The sequence below is a fragment of the Panulirus ornatus genome, chromosome 40 (genome assembly GCF_036320965.1).
Source record: "Panulirus ornatus isolate Po-2019 chromosome 40, ASM3632096v1, whole genome shotgun sequence".
Classification (NCBI taxonomy): domain Eukaryota; kingdom Metazoa; phylum Arthropoda; class Malacostraca; order Decapoda; family Palinuridae; genus Panulirus; species Panulirus ornatus.
This window is the reverse complement of record NC_092263.1, coordinates 15,492,498-15,516,878: the sequence shown is the minus strand read 5'-3', so window position 1 is coordinate 15,516,878 and position 24,381 is coordinate 15,492,498. Positions and strand designations below refer to the sequence as shown.

Here is a 24,381-nt window from a genome sequence, read left to right as displayed (position 1 = left end):
TATATATATATATATATATATATATATATATATATATATATATAAAGAGTAATTGGTTTTCTAACAAAGCCTCTTACAACCAATATATATAGACCACTTATATAAGACAGTCACTTCTTTCAATCTGTCGTTACGATCTTTTAACCACAGATCCGGGTATCCTAAATATCGGTTCATGTGTCACGTCCTCCATCCATAGGTGACCTATTAGTAAAATTTATGAATATTACAATGAAAATAGAAAATTATCTTTATCTTTCACTAATGTCCATATTTCTTGAGAGAAAAAAGAAGTATTGGAAACAGATAGACGAAATACTATCAATAGACAGGAGTATGTGGAAAATTGTTTTCTGAAATAAGCGAGGTGAAAGTTATCTTTATAAAAGTGTCACTCCACTGCCTGACGCCGTGACGTCACAGTCCCATGCCACGCCCTCAGGCAGTGGCCGTGAGCTGAGACGTGACGGATAAAAGTATTGGCCCCTGAAAACCTTTGCTCTTGATACGAATCTGATCCTGAGGAGAGAGAGAGAAAAAAATATGCATGAAAACATCGCATAACTTTAAGTTTTTATCTTCTATGTGCTTTATTTTGATGCTCATAAAGGCTAAAAGGGCATTGATCAGGTCGTTTCATGACTGATCAGTCTCGATTAGCCTGAATATCAAAGTTTTGACCAGGGCGCCCACTAGGAGGTCTGTGTATATAAACTCGGTGGCCCGGTTGGCGGCAGGTCAGTCTGCTTGCTGAGGCTCGATTCATCCACACGCCTATCATGGTAGCGCCTGCTGTTGTTCTTACGTCTTGTCCTTAATACATCATATCAATGGAAGCAGGATCAGTACAGTATCTTATGGGAGAAAGACAGACGAAAGTAGAATGTACTAATGCCTTAAATACTCCTAGTATCCCTTTTAAAGATATGAAAAATGGTTTTCATTGTGAGTTATCCGATTTCATAACATATTTTGACCATACTGAGAGTATTTAAAGCATACACCGCATTCATGATGTTCTCTGATACAATTATTGATTACTTCCACCAACGTATTGTTTTGCAAGCAGCTACAGCTTCTCTTTATGAACTTTGCTCCGATCAAATCTTTAGGTCATGAACTGAATGCGATCCGATCGTATATAGCATATACCAGATAGTGTTCCTCTATAGTATTTGATACTTCCTTATTATTTTGGTGTAACACTGTGAATATATATATGTATATATATATATATATATATATATATATATATATATATATATATATATATATATATATATACATATATATATAATCTTGTCTTTTTTCACAGAAACTGCTTTTCGTCTTGGCGAGTGCCACCCTACTGGCATGTTCCTGCTTATGTGAGCCGGGCTACGGTGGTGGATACGGACACGGTGGCTACGGCGGTGGATATGGACACGGTGGCTACGGCGGTGGATATGGACATGGTGGCTACGGTGGGGTACTCGGTGTGGTTAACAGCCGCTTCCATTTAAAAACCAAAGGAGGTGGCTATAGTTTTGGAGGACCTGGTAATGCAGGAGTGCATGGTGCACACGGTCACGGCTATGGCCACGGTGGCGGCTATGGCCACGGTGGCGGCTATGGTCATGGTGGCGGTTATGGCTATGGTGGAGGCTATGGTCATGGTGGCGGTTATGGCTATGGTGGAGGCTATGGTCATGGTGGCGGTTATGGCTATGGTGGAGGCTATGGTTATGGTCGATAAGGTCACAATGGATGGAAGGCTCAACCTGGCAACAGACTTGGCTAACGACACAGTATAAGACACGACATCTTATCTGTATTGATGATGAATAAATAATAATCAAAGGAAAAGCTACCACGAATCGTCTCATTGACTTCCTAAATATATAGAGATTTATGTGAGATATAGTTCTATATTAATTATCGCATTTGCTCACACACACACACGCTTAGGAACAGCTTTGACTAGCAAAGAGAATGTGACATCAATTCAAGAAACAGGAAGCTCTCTAAGATGTAGTATTATCTTATCCAAAAAGACAAATATTCCCAAATTTTTTACATAAACGAAGGGAGCAACTCCTGCCACGTGAGACAACAAACCACTTCGAAGCACACAACCTGAGGAACTCACACATGAACAGGAGGTCAGCAACTCCTGCCCAAACAGGATTGCAGTCGCTACCACACACGAACTGGGCAACTCAACCCGGAACAAGCTTCGAATCTTTTCTAAGACCACCTAATGAACAACTCTATGAAGCAGCTTCGAGTCTAAGAGGGGAAATCCTTACTTAGCCACCTTCTCTGCTCCTTCTTTTGGAAAAGTAAAAACTGAAAGGGAGGATTTCCAGCCCCCCGCTCCCTCCCCTTTTAGTCTCTTTTTACGAAACGCATTCACATTGTAAATCAAGTTTCCAAATGTGTTTTCCATATTTGTACTTGATAATCTGGGACGTTTCGATATACGTTATCATTAGCCAATACGCTATACCACATTACAAAAGATAAGATAGCAGCGCGATATAGCACTGAACATATTCACGGCTGAACAAACATTACGCAGATAATACGTTGGGAAGAGACACTTGAGGGAGATGTATCTATGTTGAGGTGTGGCGCAGTGACTCCTAAGATCGCACCTGGTGGTTAGGGGGTCAATTACCTGGGAACGATCGGGGGTTGGATGAGGTAAGGGCTGGTTTCCTCTGCAGGTGTCCTCCTGCTGGCGTACAGGTCAGGTTCTTGTGGGTTGTATATGTGATTAAAGAAGAGATTTAGTGTGTGTTTTCTTTCTTGGTAAGTAGTTGTTGATGATGATAGGTTTGCTGTCTCGGATGTTGTTGGATTTTATCCCATGTAGTCGTGTTTGGTGTTTGAAGTACCTTGTTATTCTGATGTTGGTGGTTCGGTGTTGTCAATTCAGGATGATAAGATGATCTCTCATATGTTTCTTTATTGATCCTAATTGTAGAAATGATATGAGTCGCCAGCTAAGAGTTCTGCTTGTAATGCCAACGTAATTGACAATAATCTTAAGTTATCAACCTTCAGTGGGACTTGAGAATTGATAAGTTAGTTGGTATGTTGTGGAGACTCAGTATTCTCTGTCATGTCGTGTTTTATGATCAGGCAGTTGGCCTTTAATGGATAATAGCTTGTCTTCTGCATTCTTACATGTAATTTCTTTATTCTATTATTTCCTTTCAAGCTTTCCCCGACTACCTGGAAAGCAAGGGATCATTTGGTTCGTGTAGAACACGTCATAGGGTGATGCCTGATAGCTATTACCTGTTTGTTTGCATGTGAGCATTTTACTCGGGAAGATTTTCTTTATTCGTTGTTGTCAGTGGAACAACCTATATATCCATCAAGGTTTGTTTAGATTTTTTAATTTCGTGATGAAGGATATCCTGAGATAATCAATATCTGTCGTCTTTGATCAGGTTTCTCCTGATGACGAGACATGAACAGTACTCCTACTGTTAAGTGGTTCACCTTGCGTCTTTACCGTCCAAAGATTCTGCTCGGGTTGGCATTGAGATGGCGTAGAACCATTGTGGCAGAGAGAACGAATGTCGAAGTGGGGAAGAGATGAGAAGTGAGTTGAAGAATGTAAAGTGGAATTATAGGCTAAGGACTTAATAAGATTAGAAATGAAGGAAAATCGTTCATGAGGAGAAGAAAAAGGCATGGGCGATGGGACAAAGCCCCCGAGTGACACCACAGTCAACAGGATAAGAGAAATGCGCTCCATCAACGGTTACCTTGATGTGGCGAGTGAACACACCAGGCATTAGAGAAGCAAAAGTGCCAAGGAAAGGAAGTTTAGTATAAATAGATAGATAAATAAATAAATAAATAAATAATAAATACATATATATATATATATATATATATATATATATATATATATATATATATATATATATATATATATATATATATATATATATATATATAATTTTGTCTGAGTGGTTTATGATTCGTCTCATAACCTTCTGGTCTCCGGTTCGAGTTCAGCTCCTGGTTGGTCTGGTCATGGGGGACCCCAGAGCCAGCCAGGTGTGGGCAGTTGCCACCTCAGCATGAGTCGGAGAATAAAAGGCGGTCAGACGTGATGGTGACCTCCCGTGTGTGCCGAGGTCGAGAATTCGATGTGCCGTAACTGAACGTAAATTCTATGGACCTATTTGGGGCTAAGAAAGGAGAGAGTTTAACATTTTGTGCATGTGTGTGTGTGTGTGTGTATGAGTGTGTGTGTGTGTTTATGTGTGTTACGGAAAGGTAGTTTTACACTCATGTTGTTCCGTCTCTTAACCTTGTGTATATGTACCTTGTCTTTACTACTATGTATGTACACACACACACACACACACACACTATCCTCCTAGCCTAGCCAGATAACCAAGTTATCGACCAGCTGCTGGGGAAGGATGAGCTGGGTGGACTGTACCCTGACCAGGATTCGAACCAATGAGAGTTTGATCCCAGGCGACCCGCGCGTGCGAGACGGTCAGTCACGCTAACCACTACACCACGGACGTGTGTGTGTGTGTGTGTGTGTGTGATGATTATAGTTAAAGCGTCACGTATCAACAGATACGCAAAATTTCAATGAATAGTGAGTCGCAGTGTACCTAGAGTCAAGGGCAATACGCTTGGAAATAACTTGGTCTGTTGGGCGTACAGAAATACATCGCTCGGGTCGTTGTGGTCTGTGATTATTGCCACAACACCCCTACACTGGTGCCCACGGGCGAACAGACCGAAAGACAGACCACAGAAACACATGTCCCACATCAAACGACCAGACTACTGCTTGGCATTTCCTTTCACAGTCGTACGTGTAACATGACATTTTTTTGTAGTGTTGACTTAGTGACCCCTGCTGTACTCTGTGCTCCCATTTATTACAGTACGTCTTCTTTCACCTTCTCAAATTCACATTGCATGGACTCATTCCAACAACCTGTGTGTTTAGGAAGATAACTTTTGTAAATGGATACACACACACACACACACACACACACACACACACACACACACACACACACAAATCCTTAACTTGCTGCCAGAGTCCCACATTAGGAGAATTGTTGATGTGACCTACTTATTGTTAGCAAATCTTTGAAATGCGTTCAAGATCAGCGATAAAGAACTATATATATATATATATTCTTTCTTTCTTTCATACTATTCGCCATTTCCCGCATTAGCGAGGTAGCGTTAAGAACAGAGGACTGGGCCTTTGAGGGAATATCCTCACCTGGCCCCCTTCTCTGTTCCTTCTTTTGGAAAAATTAAAAAAAATAGAGAGGGGAGGATTTCCAGCCCCCCGCTCCCTCCCCTTTTAGTCGCCTTCTACGACACGCAGGGAATACGTGGGAAGTATTCTTTCTCCCCTATCCCCAGGGATAATATATATATATATATATATATATATATATATATATATATATATATATATATATATATATATATATATATATATATATATATATATATATTTTCATGTGTGGGAGTTTATGTGAACGCACGCTCTTGCATATCTCCCACAATCAAAGGATTGACAAAAGTAGTCTTAAGGTAACATAAATCCTTTTAGATGAATTAAGAAAACATTTCTTTCTTTTCTTCTATTTAGTACACAAAGCAGAATAAAGATAACAAAGCTTTAAGACTAAGATGTGAAGGGGCATACTGCACATAAATGTGAGGCGGCATACTGCACATAAATGTGAGACGGCATACTGCACATAAATGTGAGGCGGCATACTTCACATAAATGTCTATAAGATGTATTTAGAAACAAGACTCCGTGAGTGAAAGGTCACACACAATTTACGCTGTTTTCGTGAAACGTAATTTTGGTGTCTGAGCAAAAACTGATATTGAGTTAGATTATCATGTGAGAGGAACAGCATTCCTGCTGGAGTCATTTTAGTTTTCATCTTAAAACTTTAGGGCGATGATGCATTCAGAGTTTTTATATCTCAATGTTCGCCAGTGGTCAGGTGATTAGAAAAAGCTACACGTTCACTTTTCTGCCTCCTCTTGCAGATATCCTTTCCGTCCTAGTCTCCGAGTAGCAATGAAACTCTACAGGAATACAAAAGATGATGAAATTCTTTAGATACATCGTAATCATGGGGATCATAAACTTATAAAGAAAATATCAGAATGTCTATCGTCGAACGGGATGAGGCTTACAATAAAAACGTTATGTAATGGTCATCCTCAGAGAAAAGAATCTTCTAAAACTACAGTTCCAGTAAATAGGGAATCATATAGTTGCTCGAGGTCACAGAAATCTTATTTGGGTATTGACAAGTCTTCAAATATTTTGAATGCCACTGTGTGTGTGTGTGTGTGTGTGTGTGTGTGTGTGTGTGTGTGTTTAAAATGATGGATAGATCAACAGATAGACATAGGTTGTTAGACACATGGATATATCAACTGGCAGATAGACAGATGAAGAGGAAATCGAAGTGGAGGTATAACTATATACATTATACAGGGAAGATATAACTATATACATTATACAGGGGAGATATAACTAAATACATTATACATTATATCCAGAAGTACTAAGTGAAAATCTCAGGGTAAAATAAAAGCTAAATTAGACCTTTCTGAATACTTCTTGAAGAGGTAGTTTCCTGCTTGTTTATCCTAACACAGTTCATTTGTAATAGGAGGTTTGAAGCTGATGATTCTCTACTTCTGATGTCTGTCATGTAAAACTTGGATCTAAGGACCTCGCATTTGTTTTTCACACTGTTGTTAGATGTATTGTTTATGATATCAGTTGTTATTTGTCGCAAGTTCACAACATATAAGAACACAGGCTAATAACTGACTTGTTTGTGACTTTATAAAAGCGATATCAAAGATACGCAAGATTAGAATATGATGCTATGTACAGCTGTTATCTCTCTCTCTCTCTCTCTCTCTCTCTCTCTCTCTCTCTCTCTCTCTCTCTCTCTCTCTCTCTCTCCCTCTCTCAAGTTACGCTAAAACCCCGCATTAATCAGTATCAGTTCCACAGCTTGAGCTAAGCTTCCCTCGCACGTCTGAGCTTCCCATAAATTACGTTTTCGTCACAAAGCCCGCGACAGTGGTTTGATCTCTGCGTGTGTGTGTGCGCATTGAGCGGGAAAGGCAGTATAAAAAAACCACCTTCCATGAGTGCATCAGTCAGTCCACATCACCTCCCACCCGCATACACACAGACACAAACATAATGGTAATGTCCTTCGGTATTGAGCTGAGGAGCCCTGGAACCAATTTAAGATCCTAATGGTCACTAAATCATGGTGCATGGGAAAGCATAGGAGAACTAGAGAGCAGAGAAACTGATGGTCTGTGACGATGTTACCTGCTGGAGGATATGAACAGAGTCGTTGATGATCTTTAGACTATACAGATGGAGACAGGATAGTAAAGCAGAAGGTACAAAGAGAGATAGCTAAAAGCAAGAGCTCTCACAGTTCACTGGAACGTTGCAAACTATAGTCTGTCAATATACTTTAGTTATCTTTAGCTGGGGATGCTCATTAGCGAGCTGAGGGTTTAAAAGGTTAAATTCCACACCATAGGATACCTTTCTAATGATAACGAAGTTGGTAAGGAAAACGGTTTGTGTCTCACTTTCAGAAGCTGTTTTTGACTCTGCTGATCGTGGGTCTCCTGGCATCCTTAAGCCAAGCTGGAGGTCATGGTGGTGGACACGGCGGAGGCTACGGGGGTGGACATGGCGGAGGTTACGGAGGTGGACACGGAGGTGGACATGGCGGAGGCTATGGTGTTGGAGGAACTTCTGGTAATACCTACAACATTGATGGTCCTAAGGGTGGTTATGGATATGGCCATGGAGGAGGACACAGTGGTGGCTATGGTGGTGGCCACGGTGGACATGGTGGTGGCTATGGTGGTGGCCACGGTGGACATGGAGGTGGCTATGGTGGCGGCCATGGAAAGTAAATGAGCCATGTCTGCCGATGAGAATGTACAAAATCCAACCTGAGTGAAGAAATAGTCCCCCTATGTCATAAACTAAGACTTCTGTAACATCCATAACCAGCCAATATAAAGACATCAAATTTCTATGTTTATATTTCTAAATAAAGTTTGTGATAATCTAATACAGCTTTGTTTCTAACCTGGTCCACTTACAGAACAGTCAGCCAGCAAAGCAAAGGCTAGTGAAATATTTCTCAGGGGCCCTGTTGGCATTTCAACGTGTGTGCGGTGTGTGACTATACATATTTCTTGACGCGATGGTAAAATGCGTTTTGAGAAAGGAATGATGACATCGTTAAGACACTCTCCCACGTAAATATATATATAGAAGAAAGAGGATAGAAGACATAGAACAGTCGGCTGATATACAAGGAAGAGACGTAGCTTAAAAGATACTGGTAAACAAGAGACGTAGCTAAATGAATAACATTTGCAGTTGAACATATGCATACCTGAAAGGATAAATGAACACCGGGATACATACGCACAGCAGTGCAGGAAAGGAGAATGATAATCGGTATGCAAATTACGATACGATTTATAGAAATCCTAAGCCAAATCTGACCACAGCAGGCAGTGACCGAGATCAGTGAACACTAAATCCACCACACTCTACCGCTTATGCTACCTCACCACAGTTACACTTTACTGATGACACGCAACGCATTAGATCAATCTCAAACAATGAGGAGAACGACCGGAGAGAGTTAGAGATAGAAGAGCATGATTGTAGCAACTTTTGTTGGATGTTTCTCACAGAGGGAATGTATTTCAGTTCTCTTCTATGGAGAATCAACGACGATATTGACAGGTCATACATGTGCCATATGCCTCATTTATCACTGATATCAACTACCATGTCCATGGCAATGGGAATACAGTTGTAAAACTTCAGGGCCTTGTACTATAATGATACCCACTAACTACAGTCTTTAGACTAGTTAACTTACGCGGATCTCAATCACCAAAGAGGAAAATGATATAGATGAACACAAAGAAGGAAAAGCAAGATGATATGGTAGAGGAAGAAGAAAGATATGAATGAGAAAGAAAGATAAAATTTATGTTGATAATGATAATAAAGAGGTAGAAGAGATATCATAAGAAAACTGAGAAATTAAATCGAGGTGAAGAATACAATTTTTATGCGATGGTTGAATGAAATGTATCTACCTAAAAGTCAGTGTAATGTGCACAGCACACAAGATAATCAACGAATGTCAACTGTCAATGTTTAATTGACTGCACCAGAGAACCGGAGGAAATGAAGAAAATACTGAAAATAACAGAGGAACACAAAACGAAAGACAGATATTATGTAAAGTGCAATTCTCTGCCCTTCATACCTCCATGGATGACCATGAAGCTGAAATCACCAAAACAGCCAGTTCCAAATGTACAGCAATGATGGCACTGGGTTCTATATGATTACCATGAGTGTAAAACATGATATATATCTAGCACGGTACTATATGTTTGGGGTGTCAGTATAACTGATGATGATATATATAGCGACATAGAGATATGTACCTTAACATTTCATCATGAAATGTAGCTATGTCTTGCACTTCTTGACCGAATTAGCCTTAAACATACTAAATTCTGAATTGTTCTTTTGTGTTCCTTATGGGATATTCTATTCAGCTTGCTAGTTTTAAAAGTGTGCTTGTTCATCCCACACATATAGATACTGTCATTCGCTTTAAAAGTACACAGTAGCAACTTTTGTTAATTTTGACTCACATGTAATTATGAAAACAAGTCCATGGTTGGTTGGTAGGTTGTTTGGGCTTCAGGCTTATCAACTGCCAGGGTCATTAAGGCCATCAAGGTCAAGCTACACCCACCAACCAGCAAAATTTCTAACACCTTCTGGTGTTAGAAATACACACTAACTGTGCATGTGATCATGGACGACTAGTACAATACGCCAGCCTTTGTTTCCCAAGTAATAAATACGATTACAAGTGTTGATAGTAGAATTATATATATATATATATATATATATATATATATATATATATATATATATATATATATATATATATATATATATATATATATATATATATATATATATATATATATATATATATCCTTTAATCTATATCTAACGCTATATGTAATATCATTAAACATAACATTACCTGACGTGTTATTACTATGTATCTCATTCTTTTTGAAAGCTTTTTATGGACGCTATTGGTCCCTCTATCATTATATGACCTAAATCCTTTCCTTGACCTTCTCGATTCTCGCGCACTTTAGCTTCGTCACATTGCGTTTAAGGTGAATCCACACTTTTGCCTTGCGAGGTAGAGGAGTATAAAAGTAATGATCCACTGGCGTTCTGCATTCAGTCTGCTGCTGTCAGCAAGACAACTAACTACACACAATGGTAGGGTTCTACGATGACCAGGATAGTACAGCATTCAGGAGGCTTTAACTTGTGCGAAAGATACGCCAGTTCGTATGTTGACGTTATAGCCGCAGAAGTGTTTCAACTCTTGAACATCATTATTTCTATAATTTCAGAAATTACTCCTCCCTGTGGTGGGCTTGGCCCTTCTGGTTGCCTTAAGCCAGGCTGATGGACATGGAGGCCATGGTGGAGGTGGTGGCCATGGTGGAGGCTACGGAGGCGGTGGACACGGTGGAGGACACGGTGGGGGCTACGGAGGTGGTGGACACGGTGGAGGCCATGGAGGAGGTGGACACGGTGGAGGCTACGGAGGAGGCGGACACGGTGGAGGCTACGGAGGTGGTGGACATGGTGGAGGCTACGGAGGCGGTGGACACGGTGGAGGCTACGGAGGTGGTGGACATGGTGGAGGCTACGGAGGTGGACACGGTGGAGGCTACGGAGGTGGACACGGTGGTGGTTATGGAGGTGTTGGTGGTGTATCCTCAAATACCTTCAACCTTGCAGGTCCCAAGGGGGGTGGATATGGCCATGGTGGTGGCCATGGAGGTGGCTATGGTGGTGGTCATGGAGGTGGTTATGGTGGTGGCCATGGTGGTGGCCATGGAGGTGGCTATGGTGGTGGCCATGGCGGTGGCCATGGAGGTGGTTATGGTGGTGGCCATGGCGGTGGCCATGGAGGTGGCTATGGTGGTGGACACGGTGGACATGGTGGTGGCCACGGAGGGCATGGTGGTGGCTATGGAAAGTAAACCACACCAAAATAAGCAACACAGGAACCTGAAATGTCGGTCAGAAATGACACCTATTAGTGAGAAATGTACCCACGAAAACACTGTAATGTTTTTAAGCTTGTATTTATATGAGATGAAATAAAACATAATAAAAGACATTTCTTATACTTTCTAAGCCAATCTTATTAAATTACAAAAAAGCTCTACGTAAATATTGTGTTCGTAACGTACTCCAGCCACGGTAAGGCTTGAGAAATGTACTGAACACACGTAAGAATTTATACTATTACAGGATCCGTCTGTCTCTTGCTCAGTGAATGGTGTGTGAGCTGCATGTTAAGCGACGCAGATGATTGGCTGATGACATCATCTGACTGCGTTCAAGGCACGTCATATGGCATAACCTTCACAAAAAAAGTATTGCGTATATATTTATGACATATCAGAAAGAACGAGAAACCAGTTACGTGTTATGCATTAAAAGACAGACAGTCATATTAAGTGGAAGGTTTTAGTAGATCAGTTATTCCCAAGTAACGCATTTATTATTGGGTTTCTTACTGAAATGGTACATAGCATATTATGCACATCTAATACTATATATAATAGTGACGATCAAGCATGGCTCTGTCTTTTCTGTCATAATTCATGGATCAGTTTACAATTCCTTTTGAAAATCGTACCCAGTAACATTATGTAACCGAAATGCTTTCCTTGACCTTTCGTTTCCTTATGGTTTTCAGCTTCCTCATATTGTGTCCGAGGTGAATTTACTCTTTTGCCTCAAAAGTGAGTGGGTTTCCGCATCCAGTCTATCGCAGCCAGAGTGAGAGAACCACTCACAATGGTATGACTCTTTAGAAGAGCACATCGGAGATTTTCACTGTTGGGAGATCTACATCATTTCATACAATGACTTTCACTGAACGCTTTCACTGTGTCGCTTACAAGCATCATTTATTACTTTATCTTCAGAAATTACCTCTTACGATGGTAGGCGTAGCCCTCCTGGCTTCCTTCAGCCAGGCTGGTGGACATGGCGGAGGCCACAACGGAGGTGGAGGCCACGGTGGAGGCTCCGGAGGTGGTGGACATGGTGGTGGCTACAGAGGTGGTGGATATGGCTGAGGCTATGGCGGTGGTGGACATGGTGGAGGCTACGGCGGTGGTGGACATGGAGGAGGTTACGGAGGTGGCGGACATGGAGGAGGTTACGGGGTGGCGGACACGGTGAGGGCTACGGAAGTGGAGGACATAGTGGCGGCTATGGTGGTGGCCAAGGAGGATATGATGTTGGAAGATATGGAGGCTATGGTGGAGGCCATAGCGGCTATGGTAGATATGGTGGTGGTGGTCATGGAGCATACGGAAAGTAAACTCCATAACTATGTATTTGTCACAAGGAAAATGACTTGCTTGGTAAAGCGACCCAAAAGAACATTGTGGTGATTATAAGTTTATATAGAAATATGACGAAATAAAATATTAAGAAAATAATTTCTGTACTTTCTTATCCAGTCTCATTGACTTGCAACAAACATGAGAAGTTTGTGAGAAAATAACTTTAGTAACATATTCCCGACGTAGGGAAGGCTTTAGTTAAATGATCATACGATGGTTTGAAATTCTACTGAATATCAGCGTTTTATGGGCATTAATGTCATTATATGGTTAGCGAATCTTCTCTAATATAGAGGTGTGTGAGTTATGTGTCATTTTACCCTGATGTTTAAAGGTTACATCGTTTGACAGCGTTACAGGCACGCCTCATGATGTAACCTTCCAAAAGCAACACCGCATACCATTCATATCATTCCAAAAAATATAAGAAGCAGTTGAATATGTAACGTAAAAGGGTACGCGGTCTTACACTGTGGAAGGTTTTGTGTGAGAATTCTCTTGTGGTTTCATACTGGATCAGATGTTCGTGAAATACTACTTACATGTCACACGAATTAAGACATTAAACTTATCAGTGAAATTCTGGTACACATGGCATAATTGCATATTCTTCTGAGCTGAAATTATCTTTGGATAAAGTGATTTACCGAATAATTAAAGAAAAAATAAAAAGGAAAATAGTAAAAAGAATTAGATAGAGAATGAAGCTAAAGACCAGAGTGAGGAAATAAATCTATGACCAATAAATGAAAGAGAAGTTTAGACAGTGCAGAAGACCAGACACAAGTCTCCTGTGTCAGTAAAGAGGTAATGTAAGTAAAGGCCATTATAATTACTGAAACCCTTCAAGTTACTGAACATAGTCACTGTTTGTTCTATATGGCACATCAAACCAGGTAACACAGCAGACAAGGTAACGCAGTTAACAAGTTGTAAGCCTGAAATTATTCCAGGTTCCACAGCAATTAAAGTACCACAAGAGACAAGATACCACATCAGAACTAGGTACCACTACAGACAAAATCCCACATTAGAAGCGGTACCACAGCAGACAAGGTAGCACGACAGACAAGGTGAAAACCAGACAAGGTACCAGAGCGGTAAAAGTACCACAGTCAAGTATCAAAGCAGACAGGGTAATATAGCTGAGAAGGCTTCACAGCAAACAAAGTGCCATAGCCACGTATCACAACAGACAAGATAAGACAGTTGAGAAGGTTCTACAACAAACAAAATATCACAGCAGACAAGATAACATAGCAGAGAAGGCTCCACAGCAAGTACCTTTACTAATGAAAGTTATACTGTTCACAGTGAATTATGTGCTACGAGAGGAGAAACAAACAGATCATTTAAGGAGAAGTACTTGTCAACTTTCTATATTACTGTGGAAATGCAAATAAAGTTATGTCAAATCTATTCCAAAAGGAACCCATGGTGGTAAATTCACAACCCTAACTTAATGATAATTCCATATCATAATCCTATTCATGGGATGATAATCTATCAAAGTAAAACTCTTACTTGAAAGTTTGTTGGCGTTAGTTCGGGTGATATTGAATAGAATGACATAGAAATACTTTGAACTCTACAGTACAGGCGATTCAACTCATGGATGAGAGGAAAGCAGTGCCTTGTGCCGGAGGTCGAAAAACTGTACATAGTTTGAGGAATGGGAGGGGGAAGGACGTATGTACGAAACATATGCGCAATATTATAAATGGCAGAGTAATCATCAGTTAAATAGATTCAAATCTGGGAGATTCAAGATCCACAGGACGAACGATGGCAATTCTGTACTGTAGTTTGGCTTACCCACATCTCTCGGAGCGGAAAATTATAGAGATTATAGTCTGAGATTTGATAGTGTATAGGAGAAACAATCTTAAGCAGTTGTATTCCAAGAGAAGTTGAGGTGAAAACTTATGACAAATTTTTACCAGAAGGCAAGACCAGCACGTAGCGCTCACCGCAGGAAATTACAGTTACGAGGAACTAGTCGTGTGACTTACGTGACTTCATGAGTTATATATGGGATGGCGAGATTGCATGTTTGTGGAGTGAAACCCAACAGCCTACGTGTGGGTGCGGCAGAAAGAGAAGATTGCTATCTGGGCCAAAAGAGTTAATCTTGAAAACCACTGTAGTCCTGGCTCATTGCTTAGCCTTCATCAACCCTCCCGATACCCAGGTGATTAGGACCTCTCTGATTGGTGGCTGCTTACTACCTACTACCTTCCAAAAGGTGTATGTAATACGATGAGATTCTTCCGAATCTCATTATGCAATAATCTGTTCTTTTTGACAATGTCTAGACAAGATTGTCTCCTGTATCATTATTTGACAGAAATCCTTTCCTTGACCTTTCAGATTCTCACGCACTTCGGCTACGTCACATTGCGTCTGATGTGAATCCACACTTTTCCCTTGTGAGAGAGAGGAGTATAAAAGTAATGGTCCGCCGGGTTTCTTCATTCAGTTCGTCGAAGCCAGCGAGAGCTCCGTACGCAATGGTACATCTCGAATGCCAAGTTATTTTAGCAATTCGGAGTTTTTCATTTCTGTGAAACGTATTCTGTCTATATATCAATCATTTGATATGCAAATTGCTTTCAACCCGTAAATCATAAGCATAATTCATTTCTTTATTTTCAGAAATTACTTCTCACGATGATGGGCTTAGCCCTCCTGGCTTCCTTAAGCCAGGCTGGTGGCCATGGAGGTCACAGCGGAGGTGGTGGCCATGGTGGAGGCTACGGAGGTGGTGGACACGGTGGAGGCCACGGAGGTGGCGGACACGGTGGAGGTTACGGAGGAGGTGGACACGGTGGAGGCCACGGAGGTGGCGGACACGGTGGAGGTTACGGAGGAGGTGGACACGGTGGAGGCTACGGAGGAGGCGGACATGGTGGAGGCTACGGAGGAGGCGGACATGGTGGAGGCTACGGAGGAGGCGGACATGATGGAGGCTACGGAGGAGGCGGACACGGTGGAGGCTACGGAGGTGGTGGACACGGTGGGGGCTATGGTGGTGGCCACGGAGGATATGGAGGACACGGTGGCGGCCATGGTGGATATGGTGGTGGCCATGGAGGTCATGGTGGTGGTTATGGTGGTGGCCACAGTGGTGGCTATGGTGGTGGCCACAGTGGTGGTTATGGTGGTGGACACAGTGGTGGTTATGGTGGTGGACATGGTGGTGGCCATGGTGGTGGACATGGTGGTGGCCATGGTGGTGGACACGGTGGTGGTCATGGTGGTGGACACGGAGGATACGGAAAGTAAACCACACAAAGATGATCAAGAGAGGAACCTCAAGTATAAATCAATAATATATGACGTCTATTTGTCACGGTGGAAATGACTTGCGTGACAAAGTGCCCCAAGAGAACATTGTTGCGATTGTAACTTTATATGTATATAAGACAAAATAAAAATATAATGAATATAATTTCTCTACATTTTAAACCAGTCTTATTGACTTGGATATGAGACACTGTGTGAAAACTATGTCAATTACAATTTCCCGTCATAGGTAAATCTTTGGGTAGATCCTATTGAATAATTGCCTTATATTAGACTTCATGTTGTCACAGAACGACTCATTCTTTACTCGCATGAAAGTCTTTGGCTTGCATGAGAACTGTCTTAGACGTAGTGAGGGTGATATCACATCTCATGATATCATCTTTCAATATGATTACTGCATACCTATTCCAAAAAGGATGCTGAAGCAATCAAGTGTGAAGCATGAGAAAGGTGTAAAGCCGTACACAGTGGCAGGTCTTACGTAAGAAATCTCTAGTACTTTTAGTTCAGTTGTTCGTGAGGCGCTCCTTAAACACGTCACACAAATTTAGAGGTTATTGGTGAACGTTTTATTTCACGGTAGACAGCTTTTGTTTGAGAAAAGTTACGTCTGGAAGTGATAGATAAAGAATAGGAAATGTGGAAGAAGGGATAGATAAAGACTGACGTTACGGATGAAAAGAAATAGATGAATGAATCAAGAAAAACTGAATAACGTAAGAGATTTTGACAGTCTGTAGAAGAAGACGAGACACAAGTCTTATATGTCACTAAAGAGGAAATGTAACAAAAAGCCAATTACTACATCCCTCTAAACTACTGACCACAGTCACTATTTGTGAAAGGCAAGACAGCAAACAAGGTAACACAGCAAACATTGTACTTCAGCAAAAGCACAATAGCAAACAATGCACCACAACAGTCAAAGTAACGCATCAGACACGAGTACATTTGAAAAAAGCACAAATGAGCTCAGCAAAGATTTCTAACTTTACCGTCCATCGTCCTTACTTATGGTACATGTGTCTACAAATGAATGGTTCTGATAGTAACGAGATCATTATTAACACCTCATATCTCAAGAAAGATCTGCTGCACCAACATTCAACCCTGACGAACAATAAGCACATTGTCTGTCAAAATTCCTGTACGAAAAATAGATATATAGAAATTACTTAAACATGAAATGATTTTTGAGTAAATAATGTTCTCAAATTCAGTTTCACACAATTTCTGGTGCATCGTGTAGAATGATCCATTCTACGACTCTAAGATAACGATAGGTTACTAGCTTGTTTCAGTGAGGTCAGACAATTGCGTCCAGACTTGTAATATAATAGATGATTGTACATGGTGCAGCAGAAACGAATGTACGTTTGATTTCAAATATGTCAATTTCTAGAAACCCTCTTTTCGTGCTAGAATATTTTTAGAAAGTTTTTTTTACAGGACCTGCGAAAGACAATGTGCTTTACTGTATGTCCGATTTCGGAACTGTGCAGAGATTTCATAAGATGTATGTTGTATTCTCAATATCACCAATACTAGCCATAGCAGCCCATATGCCATGAATAAACTAAGTGCCCCTTGAACACTCACCGGCACCAATTTCAGTAAAGAATATAGGTACAGATACAATTCCAAGAAGATCAATATCCTATACAAAAAAAATTTTCCACTCCAGCCTAAACTGCGCCTTACCAAATTACCTGGTCAACCACCCTTTTGAAAACAAAAGTAAAACAGCAAACTACAGAGAAGAGAGCATCCATAAGAATCATCAGCTACTCGGTAACAACGAACATTACATATCCAAACACAAAACTTTATTTCGCTGTTACAATCTCACGTCCACATGCTCAGCACTCAGTTATTTTATAACAACACTAGATCTTTTACTATACAAAATACTCCATAACTAACAACCAACCCCCATGCAGAAAAAGAAAACTTACCATTGTCTTTCACTTCATTACTTTTGTTATCCACAAACATCCTATCCTAACAAAGACAACACCGACAAAACACAATCACACTGTGCTGGTTTGAAAACACTAAATAATCACTTTTTTAACTCAAGCTTAAACTCCTTTCCTTAAGACCTCATAAACTACTCCTCCTAAACCACTGAGTTACAGTTTCGTATCAGCCATCTCTCGATTATTTCATGATACATAATACCATGGTTCTCTCAATCACATGATGATTACCCCCCCAATATTTATGCAAGGAGGTATGCTAATATCTATAATGGAGTCATACTTAGCGTTAAGCTTGAAAGCACTGCAGGAATAGGAGGAGGGAGAATTGCGTACCATTTCACGATTGTGAGCAGTTTCCTTGACCTTCGTCAGTGTCTCGTAATTTCAGCTTCGTCATACTAATTTTTTCTTTTTTTTTCGAGAAATGATTTTCCGTTTTTCTTTTTTTATTTCGAGCGAGAAGAGAATATAAAAGCCCTGTGTGGCAGATATTGTTACTCAGTTCACCTGAGCCAACGAATCAACTCCACACACACACACACAATGGTATAGACTAATACATGATACATTGCCAAAGATAATGCAACATTTCTGAATCCTGGTGTGATATATATTGCAACAGACAATATTCTTTGAATACACAGATAAACTGATACGAATGATACGAATCATTTTGAGAAAACTGATTATTTTCTGTTCTTACTTTCAGAAATTGCTTCTACCTCTCGTGGGCGTAGCTCTCTTGGCCTCCCTCACCCAGGGCGTTGCACAGAGAGGCGGAGGCTACGGAGGTGGCGGACACGGCGGTGGCCACGGAGGTGGTGGACATGGTGGAGGCTACGGAGGTGGCGGGCACGGAGGAGGCTACGGAGGTGGTGGACATGGTGGTGGCTACGGAGGTGGTGGTCACGGCGGTGGTTACGGAGGTGGACATGGCGGAGGCTATGGAGGAGGACATGGGGGTCATGGAGGTGGATACAGCGGAGGATTAAGTGGTGGACATGGTGGATATAGAGGCTACGGAGGTGGAAACGGTGGTGGCCATGGAGGACATGGTGGTGGCCATAGAGGTGGTGTCTATGGTGGTGGCCACGGAGGCTATGGTGGCAGCCATGGCGGTGGTCACGGAGGACACGGAGGCGGCTATGGTGGAGGCCACGGAGGACATGGGGGTGGCCACGGAGGGCACGGCGGCGGCTATGGTGGCGGCCACGGAGGACACGGTGGTGGCTATGGTGGCGGCCACGGAGGACACGGTGGTGGCCACGGAGGACATGGCGGTGGCTATGGTGGTGGCCGCGGAGGACATGGTGGTGGCCATGGAGGCGGAGTGTATGGAAAGTAAATCTGACGACCAAAACCAGGATGAAACGATCAGACCAGTTGGGATACCGTGGACTCGTAATATAACCCAGAGTGTCTGTAATCATACGAGACACCAGCCAAAGATTACTTCGTTATGTTTTCTTTGTTTATATGTATGCGAAATAAAGTCGAAGTGATTTTTTTCTTTCTTTTCTTGACCAATCTGAGTAACTTCAAAGAGTGGACACACCTAGAGAAAGTCTCCCGAAGAGTGTAAGATCTACAGAGACAAACATATAGACGATTGATTCACTAAATTCTAAACTGTACAGTGTGAAGCGGTTGAGAACTTCATGTTATACAGATTGCTATCTCTTTGTAGATTCTACCTCAAGATATTTGTACGTAACTGTCGATCATTATGACCAATATTTCCACTTGCATAAAGTCGATCAAGTACCTTAGGTATGTTGTACCTCTCGTGAAAATTAGGCTTGCAAAACTTTTTCTTTCATTTTGTTGAGGTTCTAGTCACGGAAAAAGTCCACATTAAGACCGGGCCTTTATACAGAGAGAGGATTATGATAAAGAAAAAGAAAAGAGAAGGGAAATTATTTAAATTTTTTTCATACAATCAAAACATAGATTTTATTCATTTTCGTTAAATGATATGCATTAATGAATCAGATGTTATCATTATAACTGACAGAGACTTTTTGAAAGTCTTAAAAGCAAAAGCACGGATTGGATATCGTCCCATGCTGCACTCACACCTTACATTACATCTTTCCGTAAATCTTACTATTGTCACGATTTAGCTAAACTGATCTAAACTTGTGTGTACGTGGGGCGTGAAAGGCAGTAAAAAAGAGCATTCTCACATAGTCGGCAAACAATTACCGACACCTAACAAGCCACGCACATCCGCAATGGTAATGTTCATCAATATCATCCCGCAAAATCACCGTAACTCTTCTGTGTTGGTACCTTGTACTTTTGGTAGATAGAAAACAGTTTATTGTGGTACAATAATGGATAGAATATATATATATATATATATATATATATATCATACAAAACTTCAACGGCTAGGATCGAACCCGGGACCCCTGTGCAAGAAGCGGGGATGTAACCGCTAGGCTATGGGTCTATAGCCTAGCGGTTACATTCCCGCGTCTTGCACAGGGGTCCCGGGTTCGATCATGGCTGTTAGAGGTTTGTATGTTCTGTGAAGGTGCGCGTTTCTATGCACTATGTTCGTATATATATATATATATATATATATATATATATATATATATATATATATATATATATATATATATATATATATATATATATCCCTGGGGATAGGGGATTAAGAATACTTCCCACGTATTCCCTGCGTGTCGTAGAAGGCGACTAAAAGGGGAGGGAGCGGGGGGCTGGAAATCCTCCCCTCTCGGTTTTTTTTTTTTTTTTTTTTTTTTTTTTTTTTTGCAAAAGAAGGAACAGAGAATTGGGCCAGGTGAGGGTATTCCCTCAAAGGCCCAGTCCTCTGTTCTTAATGCTACCTCGCTAACGCGGGAAATGGCGAATAGTTTAAAAGAAAGAAGAAAAAATATATATATATATATTATGGGAAGTAAACAGCAAAATTATCCTAGATATAAAGAACCTACAAATGGTGGATAGTATTTAGAATGGTAACACACGTGAGGCTGACGAGCTTGCCGGAGTTCCCGCAAAACTCATTGGCTCTTTTATGTTTACATGAATATATATCCTTGTTCACCACCTCCGTAGCCACCGTCTTTTCCACCACCTCCGTAGCCTCCGCCTTTTCCAGCACCCCCGTAGCCTTTATTGTGTCCACCACCTCCGTACCCTCCATCATGTCCACCACCTCCGTAGCCTTCACCATATCCGCCACCTCCGTAGCCTCCATTGTGTCCGCCACCCCCGTAGCCTCTACCACCCTCCCCCCCTCCATGTCTTCCGGCTTAAGTTGAACTTGAGCAGACCCTAACCATCATCCACAGTAGTAGCTTTTGAAAGTACGATTATAAAGTTTGTTGTGTTGATGATAATAACAGAATAGAGAGTTTGATTATTTTCTATCTATAACTTCACGACAATATACTGCAAAGTATCGTGTTTATATATATATGTGTATATATAGCTATATATTTATCTATATGTATATATATATATATCTATATATATATATATATATATATATATATATATATATACACGAGCATAGTGCATAGAAACACGCACCTTAATAGAACATACAAACCTCCAATAGCCAGGATCGAGCCTGGGACCCCTGTGCAAGACGCAGGAATTCTAACTGATAGGCTATGGGCCCATAGCCTAGCAGTTATCATTTCCGCTGTTGGAGGTTTGTATGTTTTATATATATATATATATATATATATATATATATATATATATATATATATATATATATATATATATATATATATATATATATATATACATATATATAAACACGATACTTTGCAGTATATTGTCGTGAAGTTATAGATAGAAAATAATCAAACTCTCTATTCTGTTATTATCATCAACACAACAAACTTTATAATCGTACTTTCAAAAGCTACTACTGTGGATGATGGTTAGGGTCTGCTCAAGTTCAACTTAAGCTGGAAGACATGGAGGGGGGGAAGGTGGTAGAGGCTACGGAGGTGGCGGACACAATGGAGGCTACGGAGGTGGTGGACACAGTAAAGGCTACGGAGGTGGTGGAAAAGACGGTGGCTACGGAGGTGGTGGACAAGGAGATATATAAATGTAAACATAAAAGAGCCAATGAGTTTTGCGGGAACTACGGCAAGCTCGTCAGCCTCACGTGTGTTACCATTCTGAATACTATCCACCATTTGTAGTTTCTTTATATTCAAGATAATTTTGCTGTTTACTTTCAACATTTCCCATACTCTCAATCGTAGCCGCCGTGCCATACTCATACCCACGACCATGTCTCCATGGCTGTATCCATAGCCACCGCCAAAACCAACCACCTCCGTAGTCTCCACCACGACCTCTACCAGTCTCGCTGCAGAAGGCAAGAAGGGCCACGCCCACCAAAAGTAGTTTCTGAAATTGACGAAAAAAGAAAATCAATTCTCAAGTTTTTCAGGTTCGTATATATTGCACACAATGAGACAATAACATAAGAATATAACTTTTGGCCATTTAAGTCAGCAGTACTGCACTGTCTTGGCCAAGTGAGTCGGCAATATTAAACATAATGTGAACGTGAGTAGATGGTATTAAAGTATCTTGAGCATGAGAGTTGGTTAAGTTACCTTAGCTATAAGAGCTGGTAGTACTATATCATCCTGGCCATATGGGTTGTGGTACTACTTTATCTGTGATAAATCATCAAAATGTCTTACCATTTTGTGTTGTTGACTCGTTGGATGTGGTGACTGCTATTCCGTTTTTCCTGCGAGAGAGGTAAAATGAAAAGAAAAAAAGGATCCTCTTTATTATGAGGCTTTACGACAATACATAAACAATTGATAGAATATATGAAACTTAATCCAAGAAGTCAAAGGTCGTGTTCCGGTTGAAGAAAGATATAAGATTATCTAATTTATTAACAGTAATAATCTCGGCAGTACTGATAAATATAACCAGAAAAATACATCCCTCAGGGTTTTTTACTTATGAATCATTCCTTTATAATGACAACTCTACGTAGCATGTTCCTCTATCTCCAAGGCTGCGCTGTATCCAATAGCTATATCGTTGTCACTACCAGTAAAAACGTTGAAATAATTTTCTTATCTTTTGGTCATTCGTATCAGTATTGCTGAAAACATTACTGCTAATAAATCAAATAAAATCGTAACTTTTCTCAACCGGAACATGATCTTTGACTTTCTGGATGTAGTTTCAAACCTTCTGTCTCTGTCGGAAAGCCTCTTTGTGGGATGAATGCTTATTTTTTTTTCTTTTTAGACCTTTCCCGCGGGAAGGAGGAATATAAAGGAGCGGTGCAGCGAAGTTCATCAGTCAGTCGACTACATTCAACGAGACAGCAACACACAATGGTAAGACTTATTGATCATTTGCTACATATAATCTGATACTACCAGCTCACATGGCCGAGATGAATATGATACTACTATATTGAGATCTGATTCTCTTTTTTCTTTTTCAGAAACTGCTTCTGCTTCTGGTGGGCGTCGTCCTTCTTGCCTCCTGCAGTGAGGCTGGTAGAGGCCGAGGCTACGGAGGTGGTGGCTATGGCGGAGGCTACGGAGGTGGTGGCTATGGTGGAGGCTACGGAGGTGGATACGGTGGTGGATACGGCGGAGGTTATGGACACGGCGGTGGCTACGGAGGTGGATACGGCTACGGCGGCGGATATGGTCGGGGGTACGGAGGCGGATATGGTGGAGGATACGGAGGTGGACGTGGGGGTGGCTATGGCTACGGAGGATATGGTGGTGGTCGTGGTGGATATGGTGGCGGCTATGGGCACGGCCGTGGAGGACACGGTGGTGGCTATGGGTATGGCCATGGAGGCCGTGGTGGATATGGTGGTGGCTATGGTGGTGGCTATGGTGGTGGCTATGGTGGTGGCTATGGATATGGAAAATAAGTTATTAATTTCTTTCCTCCTGCCTTATTTTTTCTTCTGTCCTGAGATGGCCATGATTAGACATGTATTCCTGTGCAATATTGATTACTATAAGATGATTAGGGAAACAATAATAATCTCAAACTTAAGTAAACTTCCCATCATGCAATAACTTATAGTTTGTACAGCAAGCAGGTGAAAACACTTGGCAAAGTTCCTCAAAAACCAAGTCAACGTTTCAGTGAATTTAGTTTGGACAAAGTATTAAGTAAAGGTACTAAAATTCTTCATATCTTTTATTTCCTTTACCAAACTGAGTGACCCCTTGTAAGCAAACATGTCTTGCAGTGAAAACTAATCCTACCAAAGAATCTCAAGCAGAGGTTAATACGAGATGTTTCCATGAAAATTCAGTTTCTCAAGGTAAAGATGATTTCACACAGTGTAAACCTGTTCGATGTCTTCAATAAAATTTGATAAAAAAAGGTTAGACCTTGCCCTTCTCTGCTCAGCAACCCCTGAAAGTTGAATGGACTTATCTCCAGAGAGAGAAATGCCGGAAATATGTTGGCATGATCAGAATTGTCTGCATTCACAAAGAGATGCTAA

General features: G+C 41.1%; 3 protein-coding genes and 1 pseudogene across 3 annotated transcripts; all 4 read left to right on the top strand.

Moving 5' to 3' along the window:
* Window positions 1-673: 673 nt before the first annotated feature.
* LOC139761587 (uncharacterized) lies at window positions 674-1,849 on the top strand (annotated as a pseudogene).
* Window positions 1,850-10,373: 8,524 nt separating this feature from the next.
* Window positions 10,374-11,333, top strand: LOC139761466 (uncharacterized). Its single transcript, XM_071685695.1, has 2 exons — window positions 10,374-10,417; window positions 10,555-11,333. The coding sequence occupies exons 1-2, from the start codon at window positions 10,415-10,417 to the stop codon at window positions 11,191-11,193; spliced, it is 642 nt and encodes a 213-aa protein (XP_071541796.1). The 5' UTR covers window positions 10,374-10,414; the 3' UTR covers window positions 11,194-11,333.
* An 878-nt stretch (window positions 11,334-12,211) lies between these two features.
* Window positions 12,212-19,364, top strand: LOC139761515 (uncharacterized). Its single transcript, XM_071685781.1, has 5 exons — window positions 12,212-12,405; window positions 14,924-15,089; window positions 15,232-15,857; window positions 18,356-18,413; window positions 18,577-19,364. The coding sequence occupies exons 1-5, from the start codon at window positions 12,212-12,214 to the stop codon at window positions 19,210-19,212; spliced, it is 1,680 nt and encodes a 559-aa protein (XP_071541882.1). The 3' UTR covers window positions 19,213-19,364.
* A 2,513-nt stretch (window positions 19,365-21,877) lies between these two features.
* On the top strand, window positions 21,878-24,182 carry LOC139761514 (uncharacterized). The gene is made up of 3 exons (XM_071685779.1): window positions 21,878-21,971; window positions 23,148-23,239; window positions 23,350-24,182. Exons 1-3 carry the CDS (start codon window positions 21,878-21,880, stop codon window positions 23,791-23,793), a joined length of 630 nt encoding a protein of 209 aa, XP_071541880.1. The 3' UTR covers window positions 23,794-24,182.
* The last annotated feature ends 199 nt before the right edge of the window (window positions 24,183-24,381 follow it).

What these genes read in the sequence shown, in the direction of transcription:
- LOC139761515 (XM_071685781.1), top strand. Translation starts at nt 12,212, where the DNA reads ATGGCGGAGGCCACAACGGAGGTGGAGGCCACGGTGGAGGCTCCGGAG. An exon ending in CGAGAGCTCCGTACGCAATG is followed by an intron (nt 15,090 to 15,231) that starts GTACATCTCGAA and finishes CTTTATTTTCAG; the next exon opens with AAATTACTTCTCACGATGAT. An exon ending in GGACACGGAGGATACGGAAA is followed by an intron (nt 15,858 to 18,355) that starts GTAAACCACACA and finishes CCTGTGTGGCAG; the next exon opens with ATATTGTTACTCAGTTCACC.
- LOC139761514 (XM_071685779.1), top strand. Translation starts at nt 21,878, where the DNA reads ATGGAGGCTACGGAGGTGGTGGACACAGTAAAGGCTACGGAGGTGGTG. An exon ending in GGACAAGGAGATATATAAAT is followed by an intron (nt 21,972 to 23,147) that starts GTAAACATAAAA and finishes TTTTCTTTTTAG; the next exon opens with ACCTTTCCCGCGGGAAGGAG. An exon ending in CGAGACAGCAACACACAATG is followed by an intron (nt 23,240 to 23,349) that starts GTAAGACTTATT and finishes TTTCTTTTTCAG; the next exon opens with AAACTGCTTCTGCTTCTGGT.